This window comes from Buteo buteo, chromosome 8 (assembly GCF_964188355.1).
Source record: "Buteo buteo chromosome 8, bButBut1.hap1.1, whole genome shotgun sequence".
NCBI lineage: Eukaryota > Metazoa > Chordata > Aves > Accipitriformes > Accipitridae > Buteo > Buteo buteo.
In genome coordinates, this window is record NC_134178.1 from 6,342,644 (window position 1) to 6,356,657 (window position 14,014).

The 14,014-nt window shown below is 35.6% G+C and overlaps 1 protein-coding gene across 11 annotated transcripts in view; it reads right to left on the minus strand.

Moving 5' to 3' along the window:
- The window catches only part of DMD (dystrophin), a 1,298,312-nt gene that overhangs the window by 706,443 nt on the left and 577,855 nt on the right, over positions 1–14,014 (minus strand). For all 11 annotated transcript variants that reach the window (XM_075033523.1, XM_075033524.1, XM_075033521.1 and 8 more), the window contains one exon: positions 6,704–6,865. In XM_075033523.1, coding sequence (XP_074889624.1) covers positions 6,704–6,865 — 162 coding nt within the window. The remainder of the gene's footprint in view (positions 1–6,703; positions 6,866–14,014) is intronic.

Sequence of the window (14,014 nt, forward strand, 5' to 3'; positions counted from 1 at the left end):
CTTAATTTCATTTCTAGAACATCACAATATAATGTAGTGTATGTAACTAATAAATACTACTGTGCATAAATTACTGTGTCCTACAGGTTAAGGATTGTGATTTGCCATCACTGGCATTTTTTCAGGAAGATTATTAATTTGCAAAACATATATATATATATATATATATAAAAACTAAAATATAAATATCTATAAAACCTAATTATATTTTCAAGGCCAAGGCAATGATAGTCCCTATTCTCATGAGGACCACTTCTAGAACAAAAAAAGATTTCAGTCCCAAGGGCATGCAATACATTATTTCTCTTAATTACTAGTCTTAATTTTAAAAAGATGAACAGTGAAATGCAGAGTCTTGTCTTGTTATATTGACATCAAAAAGCAGAGAATTGGCAGTGTAGCCAGTTCTTGGAAAAACCTTTCCTATCTTGAATCAGAGAAAGGAAAGCCAAAAGAACCAACATGACTATTTGTCTCATTTGAAAATTGTCACAAACCTAACTGCAATCTCATGCTTCAAGAACAGCGTTTAGAAAAAACGTAACAGGGTATATAAGCAAACTCTGTAACATTATTTGCAACAGAAAATTGAACTAGAAGTCTTGATTATATGTCACTTCCCATCAATACCTGCTACCATAATTAGAAAAACAGTCATCATGTTTACAAAAAAACAAAGAAATGCCAGTCAGAAATATTCAGCAAAATCATAACAATGGAGAAGTTCGTTTTTTTTTTTTTTTTTTTTTTGGGGGGGGGGGATCAACCAAAACCCCCAACCTTGTGTGTTTAATTAAAAGGAAGTAATTTATTTATAATCAAAGGATAAAAATATGAAACCATAATATATGTAAAACTAATATTGTGGAGGAATGGCTGAAAAGACAAGATTAGGTGGAGTGCATCTCTAATATGCAAATACAGATTTTAGCATGAGTAACATTGAATGGACTACACTATAAAAACAGCTGACAGTTCCAGTTGATGTAGTATTAGCAAGTTGAAAAACAGTTTGAAAGACATCCTGGAAAACATACTGGTCTCATGGCAGGTGAGGAATACCATTTCCCACCCCAGAACTGAGAGAAACTTCTCCTCTCTTTTGTCTTCTCCTTAAGAACAAAGAAGACTCTGTTGGTTCTGTTACTTCAGGAATGGGGCAAGATCACAGGAGATGTGTATTATGGTACACATTATCCTCCAAGACATCTTAATTTCATGTTGCCAGACTTCATTGTATTGTATTGTATTAGTTGCCAGAAATTCGTAATACAGGGAGGAATTACTCTGCAGCCAATATTGACTATACCACCAAGATCATCAAATTGATAAGTTCTCAAAAGCTGGATAAATCCAGAAGAAGAAAGATACAAGTGATATGTATATTATCAAGTTCCAAGATGGGAGAGGGAACCCCGATGTCACTTGAACTTAGAATGAGCAACAAATAGGTGAAACATTTCCTATGGGCATGCACTGTAATGAGAGTGGCCAATTTACTAGTCTCAATTTGACTTATAATCTTCCACAAAAAATACACTGAACATAGTAAATGATAGTTCATTAAACACTGTGGCAGCAAAGGGATTAGGTTAAAATAAAGTTCTAGAATGAACCACACTTCTTTTTTTCCTTCTGATTTCTCTTTCTCTTTAAAGTCCATAGCAGAAAAATGATTCACTAAATTCCTGTTTACTAATTAAAAACCTGGTTTATAAAACCTGCTCCTGTACAAAAAGGTTATTTTCATTCTGTGACAAAAAAATGGCCAAATCCTCAAGGAGAAACATGTCCTATTTTCTCCATGGGAAGCTTATTGAAAGACATTGATAGGCTTTCCATTCTGGAGCAAAGATTCCACTGGGCTCCCAGAAGCTGCTCCCAGCTCAGCATATTTGTTTGCTCTCAGATAGAAGGTTTTCCCCCTCGTTTGGAGACTGCCGGAAAATAAATATGCTGCTCCCTTCTCATAGATGTTTTTAAGCATAACATGCTATGCAAAACGTGCTGTACAAAATAAACTAAGCAGTTATGCTATCCTCTATTACATCCACGTTCATCTGTCAATATTCCATATCCTCCAAGAAAATATTTCAGGCAATACTACTACTGGGCAATTGAATACTGTTTAATTCTCAGGAACTTAAAATTACATAACCAGAGTAGTAAATCTTTCAGCAGTGAGTAGTGGATCTGAAGACAAGGGCGATTACATTATCTTAAGTTTCTTCCTCTGTTTGTTCTAGGAAAACAAGGTCCGAACTTAGCCTAGAACATCACTTTTCTACTATGGATTTCATTCAGATCTACTGCATAAAAAGGCCTGGACTTGACAGCAACCCTATGAGTTCTGCAGTGGCACAAGAAGATGATGGCAATATGGCATGATTCAGGCAAAATGGTGAACTAATTGTTCTCTACTTTTTTGTAAACTAATTCGTTATGAACTCAAATTATACTAGATTACCTTTGTAATTAATGAGTCCTTCACATAACACTTATGCTAAAATTGCCTGGATAGGAATTTGCAGATTTGGCTCTCTTGAACTGTAGAGAACAGCTTGCCAGCTCTTCTTGGTGTATTAAGTTTTCTGATTTGTATTTCACTACATACTACTTCAGTAGCCTAACAGCTCGCAAGAATGGTGCTCCGTTTAACCTCATTTTGCTTATTTTTGCGATTGCTATCAATGCCTAAAGAGTCAGATCTTAGCCTAATGTATGGAGAAATAAAACATTTAGAGAGCATTCTGGTAAGTTAATCTTTATAAATGGCAAGATCATAATTCTAGCAGACATAAAGGACATATCTGAAACAATTTCAGAACTGTTAGTGGTTACCTTCAAAAACTCTGAAAGGATAAACAAAGTACCAGATTAGAAAAATGAAGTTGAAGTACAAAAAGAGTATGTGCCAATGATGTCACACCTTTGCAAAAAAATAAGAAAAGCATATAATACATATAGAAGATGATGTTGTAGCAGGAACGACATACAAGTAAGTCTCAACAAGAACAGCATACTTAGTTTTGGACACTACGCTTCAAAAAAGATTAACTCAAGAGTCCAAAGGAGAAGAACAAATCATCAGAGGATAGAAACAGGATTGACAAGGCAAGATTGAATAAGTTGGACATGACAGACACAGTTTGTGCAGTTAAAACACAGTTAATGCAGTGTTCAGATCCTATGGAGATGTATAGAGTGTGAGAACCTGTATAGTACAGAAACCTGCACCGATACTCAAACTTAATACATAACAAAATGTAAGCTTACACTTCTGAGTAACGCTTATCAGAGCTATTCCCACTTTGACCACTGATCTACACATGGCTGAACAAAATAATTCTCACAATTTCCAGCAAAGGAAAAGTGTAAATACCTTTAACATTAGACATTTTACTAAGTAGACAATTGTGAATTCTTTGTCCCAAAATATTAGTCTGAAGGCAACGAAGCATGGCATTATTCTTGTCAAATAACACATTGAACAACTGAACAACTCTGCCATTATATTGTCATATTAACTTGGGTTTTGAACATAACACAACGGTATTTTAAAAACAGGTTAATAACAATCTTCACTTAGAAAATAGTCAGGCGTGTAGTGCTTATTACTACAGAACTGAAATTATTCAAGGAGTTTAACTGAAAAGGTAAAGTATATTTCTTTTGCTTTTCTCAGAAACACTGTGTTGTTCATTTATACTCCCCATTGCATTTTACATAAGTCTACAGGGGGAACAACAGACAAGCGATTTGTCACATGCAGATGAGAAGTGAAGGAAGTCTATTTTCTGTCTCATAATATAAACCCCCCATGTAATCACTCAGACTAAACAGAAGTACAAAGTAGAGAATAACAAATCTACAAACAATTATCTGAAAACTATTTTGTTATATAAATGTAATATTTTCAGTACAGATTTATCTTCTTCCTGTCATTTAAAAAGTACTTGGAAAAAAGTCAGCAACTGGCAAATTCTTGTGACAATGACTTAATTCCCTGTATTTTCTTGGTAAATTTAGAGAAACTAGAGACTTCAGTTGAGACCATGAGATCAAGCATACAAACAAATAATCTTTCCTTCTGGAATATTGTTTTAGACTTTATCTCATTCCAGCTTTTTTCATCATTACACCTCGAGGAGTCTGAACTGATTTATCTGTGCAGTTGCTGTTGGATTGTTTTGTCTGAATACAGCATCTTTAGCTGTACTCAAAATAAGTTGGGTGGCAGTGGCTCTCTAGCATTGAATTCTCAGTGCCACATGGTGGAGTAAGAAGCACATAGAATTTACATTCAAAAAATGATCCAAGGGAGAAGTTGAACAGCACATACTTAACTCCCCTTTCTTTCTGTCAACTTTCTGAACAAACTAAACTGATCCTTTCACTTAAAAAGAGAAGCTAAATATAATTTTGTTTTCTCAGATTCATTTCTGATCAGCTGAACCAAAGATTATTCCTCCTATCAATGCTCTAAATGGATTTGAATTTTTGAAGCAAACACACAGAGCTCCCAAACCCTCAACAGCTTCCTGATTATAAATTCTCCCGTATGCTCTTTTACAAATGCAACACATATTGCTGAACAGTTTGCTAAATCCCTCAGCATGGATAAACTGACCCCTGCCCAGAAACCAACATTACTGACTGAAAGATTCCCATTCCAGCTGTGCAGATGCTATTGTAGGGTATCTTATATGAATGAACTGTTTTCAGCTCTACAGGAGAGCTGTGCCAGCAGAAGCTCCGCAGGAGATGTGGTCATTCATTATGTGCCTGTTCTGCCACCGGCTGGCATGGCCCTTCACTAAAGGAATGGCTCAGTATATTTACCCGCGTAAAATTGATTGTTTACTCCCTTTCCCTCTAAGGATTTTAAAGAACTTCATGACTGAACTTCAGAGAACTTCAATATTTGCATTAAATCTGTTCAGTCATTAATTAAGTTTTTTTCATTAAGTCCCACTAGCATCTTAAAATAAAAACATTAAAGGGAAAAAAACTCAGCAGCCTCTATACTGTTTTTCCTACAGTGGATATAGTATAATCAGGTGAACTTGACATCAGATAATAAAATCTCAAGAACAAAAACAAGTTCTGCAAAAGAACTGAGCAGAAATTTTCCCATGAAAGTGTGCTAATTGGTTTTGTGCTGCTTCAGTAGTTCAAGTTCTGAATTACTTCCTTTTACACAGTTTGTAATCATTGCCAATAATGTACCTGAGGCCGTGCATAAACCAGATGCATCCACAGAATATATGAAGCACCACCGAAAATTGCCACAATGTATGGGTCCAAACACACCAGAAAAAAAAGCACACTTTCCTATCAATTTTTCTTATGTATTAGAGTTGTATAGTTACAAGATGAGAAATTAAACTGATACATCTTTAACAAATGCTGATTCGTATCCTATTTAATGAAAAAAACTGTTTACATTATTCACATTTCAAGGAAGGAGAAAAAGAATTCAAAAGAGTCAACCAGTAGTTAACATAGCTTAGGATTCAAACTGAAACAATAATTCGTCTGAATCTGATCCTGTTCTTATACTGACAGAAGTTAGAAGCAAATAAATTAGAATCAGTTTCAAAATAAGACTGAATGCAAATATGATCCTATTTTCTAAATACAACTTTCTTAATTTATACACAAAAATATCTGCATGTACTTGCAAGCACACACACTCTAGAAAAGCAACTGAAAGGTACATCTATCTACATTTTAATTCAAAAGACATGGAAACCTTTATTATTAAAGGAGAGAAAACATGATTTTCAGGGCTACATATATTCAGCTTGGAATATATTTAAGATTATCTAAGCTACTCCATACAAGAAACTCATTTTTTAGAATGATTTAAACCTCTATAGGCATGCCAGAAAAAACACATTTGAATGCCTCTTCTAAAATCCTTCTAAAGCATTTGCTCTCAATTTCCCTGTGGCATTTTTTGTTTGTTTGTTTACTTTTGTAATCTGACTTCCTAAATTTAGCTGGAATTTACAGAAAAGTTGCTGTACATAATATTGTAAACTATTAATAATTTTACACCAGAGATGTTTGTTTTTATTTAATTTGTATTCTTACCATTTCAATGCTGCAGTAAAGCAGATGTTACAGAAGAAAGAATGAAAGAGTAAAAATGAGAATTAGATGTACATTTTTATTTCAAAGGCTCAACAGACCATTTCTAAAGAATGGAAAAAGCTGTTTCTGTTAAAATTACATGAGCTGTAAAAATTGAAATATAAGTACATTTATGTGCACAGCACAAAATAATTAACAATGTTGTCTATGTTTCAATAATTTAGTAACAATCCCAGATCATGTAAGCAGCTTGGTAAAAGAGCCATCTAAGAGTAATGATGATGATGAGTTTCTTCTTTCTAGGATGGGAACTGGATTTTAAAGAGTCACATTGTTTACCTTTGTCATTTTAAAATTATTGCATAGTCTTCCATGACATTTATAGATCTTTACATCTTCCGGACAGGTATATAATATAAATCAGAAGGAAAATTTGACTTTACTAGAAGATTATCTTGAACTTCTCAAAGTAACCCTACCTAAAATTTACTTGCACTTTCACACTGATTATGTTGCAAATCCCTGTTATTAATGGACAGCCAAACACTCTTCAGTTGATTGAGAAAACCAGTAAGCATGCCAGTTCAACCTGTTTATAACTTACCTGTGCTTCCTGAGGGACCTGTGCTGCATCAACTCTGTCTGCTATGTAGGCTGTTAGCTGTTTGTCAATAACAGCAAGAGACTCTTGGATTAAGCGGAGGGTTTTGTCAGTCTCCTGGGCAGACTGGATACTCTGTTCAAGACTCTTCTGTCTTCTCACAGCCTAAAAAAAATGACAGGGTTATCAATAGTCACAGTAATAATGCATATGATACATTTTTTCCCACATTTTTTTTTTCCAAAGAATGCAGGCTAAGAATCAAAAATAGTACTCCTGACTTGTGCTCATCCACCTTTTTGTACGATAAGTTGCGCATCTTTTTGCCACCCATTCAGTTCTTTTTAGTAAGAGACAAACAAACAAACAAAACCCCAGATTGTACAGACAAATTCTAAAAAATGTAGGACCCTGAAAAACCAATGCATGCATTGAGAATTTCTATACAGAGTGGTAGTTGGCAAAGCTGCATAATAAAACCATCCTGATGGTGCATTCTTTCATTCTAGAGGCATAGCGGTCCTTCTGGTCCTATTATATAATTCAAGAGATTTTGTTTACTGAGAATAGGGTTACTGTCATCACAATCCCATCCGAGACAATCCACTTCAGTAAGCGAGAGGGATAAAGACTCTCTTGAGAAGGAGCTCTCTTACATTGAAGTATAAGTAGCTGTCTGGAACAGAGGCAATGCCTACTCTGGAAAATAAAAGAGACGGATCCTTTTCTTGTCTTGTCTGTGGACTTGCCCAATCTCTTCCCAGTCTAACCATAGTCTCTTTTAGCCTAGGAAATTGACTTTTGCTTCTAGTCCACCACCAGTGCCACAGTGGATTGCCTACCATCACCTTTTACACAATCCTTTTTTGAGGAGGATGCTTTCCTTTCAAAGGAGCTCACTTTATAGTTTACCAAATCAGAATAATAAATTTTCCTTCCAACTTGTCCTTAAAACACACTTAAACACTTGACATAAATGGGTTAGCTTTAACTATTACTTGTAACAGTTTAATATGTTTCTTCCATCTGTCATTGTGTCCACCTGTGGAGTCATATTTTACTTAGACTACAGCTGCTGCCTAGCAGAGTTTCTGCTTTATACAAAGCGCATAATAATAATTACTAAAAATCTCAAATGCAATACAGTTTCTCTCTGTACAAGCCCAGCCATACTGCTGACGACAGAATAAAGTGACTAACTTTCTTTGACGTGAATCCGAGGAGAAGGGAGAAAGCAAGCACTCTTTAAATAACATTGCTAGGTGTCCTGTCATTTTTCAAGTCAAATCACACTTTTTCTCTTTGGTGAGCCAGCTATACTTTAATTTGATTTCATATCTATTACGAAACTCTTGCCTTGAACAAAAATATCTCTCAGCAATTCAGTGAGAATATTTGATATATCTGTACCTTCTTCACGGAGGTCAGATACTTATAGAGCTTCACATTTAACAAATGGAAAAGATTATTTCTTGTGAGCATTCTTGCTAGCTGTTTGACTTAGTTAAAGGATAGGGATCCAACCAGTATTTACTATATCTGTGTTTGTAAGCTGCTTTGTGCTATTTCAAAACAGCTGATCAGATAATCTTGTATCACTGCCAGTTCCAGGCACCTTCTGTGGAACTGAGCAGCTTTACATATCAGACCCACGCTGTCACTGTTAATAGAAGCATCTGAGCCACTAAAGTATTATTACCCTACCAAATGAACCATTAAAACAGTGTAACTTCACAGTACAGTACTAAGGCTTGCCACTTAAATGACTGTTACCTTCATCTGATTTGAGATTTTTATATTACAATGTTCTCAGCCTGTTCAAAGCAGCGGGGTTAAAAACCACAGCTTCCATTTACCTTGGCACTCCTTACTACTAATTTGTAAGCCTGGCTAAGAGACAGTCACTCCCTGCCTTTCCATTTCCATCACTCTACAGTAGACTGAAAGACACATTAGATCAGAAACAGGGTAAGTAGCTTTCTACAGCCCACGGGTAAGGGCATCCTTCTGGAAGCATGGAAGAAAACCTCTCTGCCTTTACCGATCTCTTTGGGTAACTAGCAGGACTAACCTACACACATAGTCCCTTCATACCAAGGGCTGCAGCATCCTGATATTCAGAAAAAATCACCATTTAAAATAAGACACAGAGAAAGTTCCATTCTTATCAGTCATTAAAATAAGCACTTGCACTTTCTGGAGAATTCAATACACTGGACACAAATTTGGTGCTAAGTCCTTCTGAAAAACTACTTTTACAGCAATAGTTGAAGCTTTGAACCTTTGCTAAATTCTGACCCTTGCTAACTACTGTTTGCAGCTAGGCACTTACTTAAGTACAGATAAATTTGCTGCCAGCCTCAGGAGCAGCCTGCATGCATGCAATGAAGCAGTTATCACTGCACGGAAACTCACAAAAAGTCTTAAAATTCTACGACAAATATGTGGTGATTGAAAACTTGTCATCTCTCTGCTGATATCAGCAGAAACTATGTATATCACAATCCTGTTTTAGAACACAACTGGAAAAATTAAAACATTCCCAAGCTCATTGATCAAATATTAAAGCAGATAAAGTTAAGAAAGAATTACAACAAATCCTTGCTTGAGTCTGACTGAATTTTTATGGCTGAATTTCAAACAAATATGAAATCAGATAAATGTATATGCATGCTTTGATATCTTTATGTGCACACAAAGTAAGTACGTACACACACACACACAAAGACAAAACATTCCCCTTTCATTGTCCTCAGAGAGAATCTGATTACAGCCTGAGAACCTGAGCGATATTTTCTATCTTCCAAGTGAGGTGAAAGTACACCTTTTCCAAAAACCGTGAACAGTTCAGATGAATGAACGGATGATATCAGAGCAAGATGTGAACACAGTGGTACAAGAGAAGGATTTTTTGGCAGTGGGAGCAGAACCACACAGCCAAATGCTGGGAAATGGCACCTTCGCAGTTGTGATGATTTTCTCAGATATAAACGGGCGCCGCTTTAATTTTTCTGGCCACATTGCTTACTGGGAACAGACTCCATCCTGCACACTCACCTAAAGTTAAGCCTTTACCCTGACCCTGTTCAATTCACACGACAAATGTAACGAAAAAGCCTTCACAACAATCTTATAAGAGGTACAATATGCTCATGTAATGTAAGTTATTTCTCCAGTACACAACAGCTGACTCAAAAACCTAATCCTGTTCACTCAGTCAGGCCCTGGCACTATCTCTGGCATTGTAGAATATTTATCAATTCAATCAGGGGAATGCCACAATATGGAGGAGGCTTCTGCCTCTCCTTCAGTAGAAAAGAGAGTTACTGACGGAGGTAAGCACCAGAGGGCTTTACAAAAAGGGGCAGACATACTACACACATCTGTAAACATGACTTTCAAATTTGTCCATAAAACTATGTCTGTGCATGTGAAAATCTATATATGCATATTTTTAAAAGACACATGAAAATTGAAATTTTAGATACCTACAATATAAAAATATTATATTTTATGGTGTTCTGCTTTGGGGGGTATTGGTTTGGGTTTTTTTGTTTGATTTTTTGTTTTGTTTGGGTTTTATTGTTTGTTTGTTTTTTGTTTCCTCTGAAAAATTATGGTTTTTCTATTCCTCTGTGGAAGAAATAGATGGTTTAACATCGTGGTGTATAAATGGGTCTGAGGACGTAACAGGAAGCTCTAGCTCTGCTATCAGGTCATAGTCAATAAAGCTGAAGGCTTTGGTCTCTAAAGGGAAGTGTCTGACAGCTAATTGCTAAATAGGAAATCTCAGGAAAATAACCAACTGTTTAATTATTTCTGAGCCAGTGAAATGTTGACAGCTGTCAAGGAAAACAAAAACAAACAAAAAAAATCTGCTGTTAGGCACTATCAGAATGAAAGAGAAAAGAAGAAATCTTCATGGACTGAATTTTTTATTAAAGTCTCCACAGTTTTTTATAGATTCTTAGTTTTTTTTATAATTAAGCAGAACGTTTCATTTTTATGATATGGGGTATTGCATAAATCTTTTTACAATTTGACAAAGATCAATGGTAAATGCAGGAGATGGTAACATTGCATAGTATCCATATAAAATGCCATATTAAGGGAAAGGCTGCACTGACAGGCGATCAAATATCAGGAAAGCTGGAGGTGCTCAAACAGTTGCTTACGACTATAGCTCATTCTTTGATGTTGAATGTTATAAAGCTATATTTACAGACATTGCCGCTTTTTCCTTAAATAATACATTTCATGTATTTAATGACATTAGTCACACACACAGTTACTAAGATGTTGGTTACGGGTTTATGTTTAAAACCAAGTGGAGTTTTGTTGTTGAGGCAGTACTCAGTAGTTGTGCTGTGGGAGAAAAATAGAACAAAACCTTCTGAAAATTTTAGCACTTTTACTACAGGGTATATTTATTTAAAATGCAGAAGCAAAATCATTAATTAGCTTGTACATTATAGCTCATGGAAATGGGTCTGTTAAAGGCAGAAATATGTTAGCTCTCTTTTTTGGCTCAGTTATACTCTCTAATTATTGGGAAATGTTACTGCAGGGTAAAGTTAAAAAGTTAAAAGTTAGAAAACTTTAAAATTCCTTCTTAACTTGTTTAAATTACTTTAAAATTTAACCTAATTCTTGGTGTTACAGTGGCTGCGTCTGAGATATACTACAACTTCTCTGTACGTTTTGCATCAAACTGTTAATGTGTTAATCTCCGCTTTGTGTTTGGAATCAGAGTGGATTACTGTTTAGACTTAAACTAGAAACACCTTTTATAACATTCAAAGCATTCATTTTGGGCCCAGGAATTTTTAATACCCTCCAAGCCAGAACTAACTCTTCTGCAAATTCTAGTAATACTTCACAGCGTGTTTTTAAAGTAAGCGGCTACAAATATTTGACCTTTCAGCCACAAAGTGATATTCATCTTTGATCAACTGTATTCCAAACTGCAAACTATACCAAGGAGGACTTCTTTATCTCTTTAGGTTATCACTGCAGACAGATGGTGCCTCAGAACTTGTAAAAGCAGCCCTCTTAGCAGCCTTCAAAGCAATCACGTGGAGATGGGGCATGAAGAATTCCCTCTCCTCTTGAGAGGGGAACAAAACAGAAAAATTGTGTCAAATGATGAATGTGTGCTCTTTGAAAGAAACAAAGGGTAATCTTGAGGGGAGTCCTAAAAGAAATTAAGACACAGTCCCCAAGAATAAAAATCTAATCTAGTGTAAAGCTCATCTGAACGATGATGTTTTGTATGTTTTTTTGCAAGCATAGTCAAGAATATCTAGCTGACATTTTTGAAGTTGCTGGACAGGATGTAAATCACTTTCAGCATTACAGGGGATGATAGCCACTTGCAATATTAGCTTGAAGTTCTTCAGGCAACAGTGTTTTTTAGATCCAATATATAGAGTTGTAAGTGAATCAGTCCTTGAAAAGGAAAGATAGGGTATATGTCGCTTATCGATCAGCCCCAGATGTTCAAAAGCAAATTAAACACACTCAGTCTTTGTTAACTAAAGAAGATAAGGCATACAAACATAAAGCCATTATCTGCCTTTAAAAATTAATCTCTATCTCACTAGCAATGCTGTATTGTCTTGCGGCATCATTCATATGGTAGTGGTTTGGTTTGATTGCTTTATTAATAGTGATTAAATATTTCACATATCGGTTTCTGCCCACATGAGCTTATTGTCTTGGTAATTACCTGCACAATTATTCAAATAAAAATAAATAACTTAACCACATTAAGATAGTCTATTAGTCTGTCTGAAGTAGAAGTGACCTTGAACGCAAGCTGAACAGTGTTATGTGCCTGCCATGTATTTTTATGCAAGGAGAGTGCATGCTGTTTGGATTTCAACAGAGCTACACAAACAGCACAGAAGATTCAGGGTCAGGAATCTATGAAAAAAGTGTGTGACACTTCAGTGGAAAAATTAATTAAACATTTTGTTGTAGAAATCATACAGTAAAGAAGCGGTGTGACTGACTCATTTGTAATTGAAATAGTTTCTTTACAGCTCTTATATTCATAGACAGATCTCACTATTAGTATTTGATTACTAAATATCAGATCAAGCTTTCAAATAAGGAGGGGGCTCCCCCCCCTTTTTGTCTATATTTAAATTAAATTGGAAAGCAGTGAATACATTTCTATTTTGCTTATATATTCATCCAAATTTTCTCCAGATTTTCACACATCTTCATGTTGTACTTTCACATTTAACCCCTACATCTGGCATGAATTTTGATTTAATGCCTCTTACTGTGAAGACTGAATAGTATTCATAGTATTCATACATGACTCAGCAAGACTATTTGAAAGTCCTGTTTTCACACACTGGAAGCCCTCTGCATATTCCTAGTTTTCTCCTCCAAGTCAGGAAAAAAACAACAGATGCCAAGAAGCAGAATTCTAGGGAATGCTTTCAAACAGAAGTTATATAAAAAAAAAAAAAAAAAAAAAAAAAAAGAGCAGGTATACAGAAAGTTATGTTTAGTTTTCTATTATGACATTGCCCAGCAATATGGGACTACGTTAATGCCTGCACTGCAGCAGAACTACCACCAGGTAGTTAGCAGAGGGAACCAGGCACTTTCGCTCCCCATCCTTCAAGTTTAATTAAGCTCAGAGCAGCTGAGGACCGTTCCTTAATTTTTACTGTAGTGTTTTTACTTCCACTGTTTTCATGAACAAGTACCTTTCAAGCACCATGAAAGAATCAAAAATGTCATCATTGTTATGGTAGATGGTTATCATTCTAACACATCTGCTTTCCCAAAATCTTTACTTGTGCATCGTTTATCTCATTGAAACCGAGTAACTTTTGACTGCCTTTGTAACTCATCTTTGAACATGTTCTGGTTCCAATCATAAAGGGGGTTTCCATGTCCTTTGCTAGGTCTTTCCCTAATAATTTCTTCCTGATCTTTACCAAGTGCTGAGCTGACATCTTCCTGATATTTCTCTTCCTAACTCCAAGATCTTCCTTCTGAACAGGAACAGTCAGCTCAAAAGTTAGTCTCCTATATGAAGTCAGAAGTCCTCCATGAGTTTCATTGTTCATGTATTTGCACAGAATACTTCTGTAATTTAACTGCTTTGTTAGTCTGTCCTGTAAGGTTGTTCTGTGTTTGTTTAGAGTTTGTCCCCATCTTTGTTACTAGTGAGCTACTAGTAGTTGAGCTATTTCCTTATGTATCCTTTGGTTGTCTTAAAATTCCTTAGTGAATTCTGTTTGATCCTGCCATCATACACATACACACACATTTGTATTAGTACGCACACAA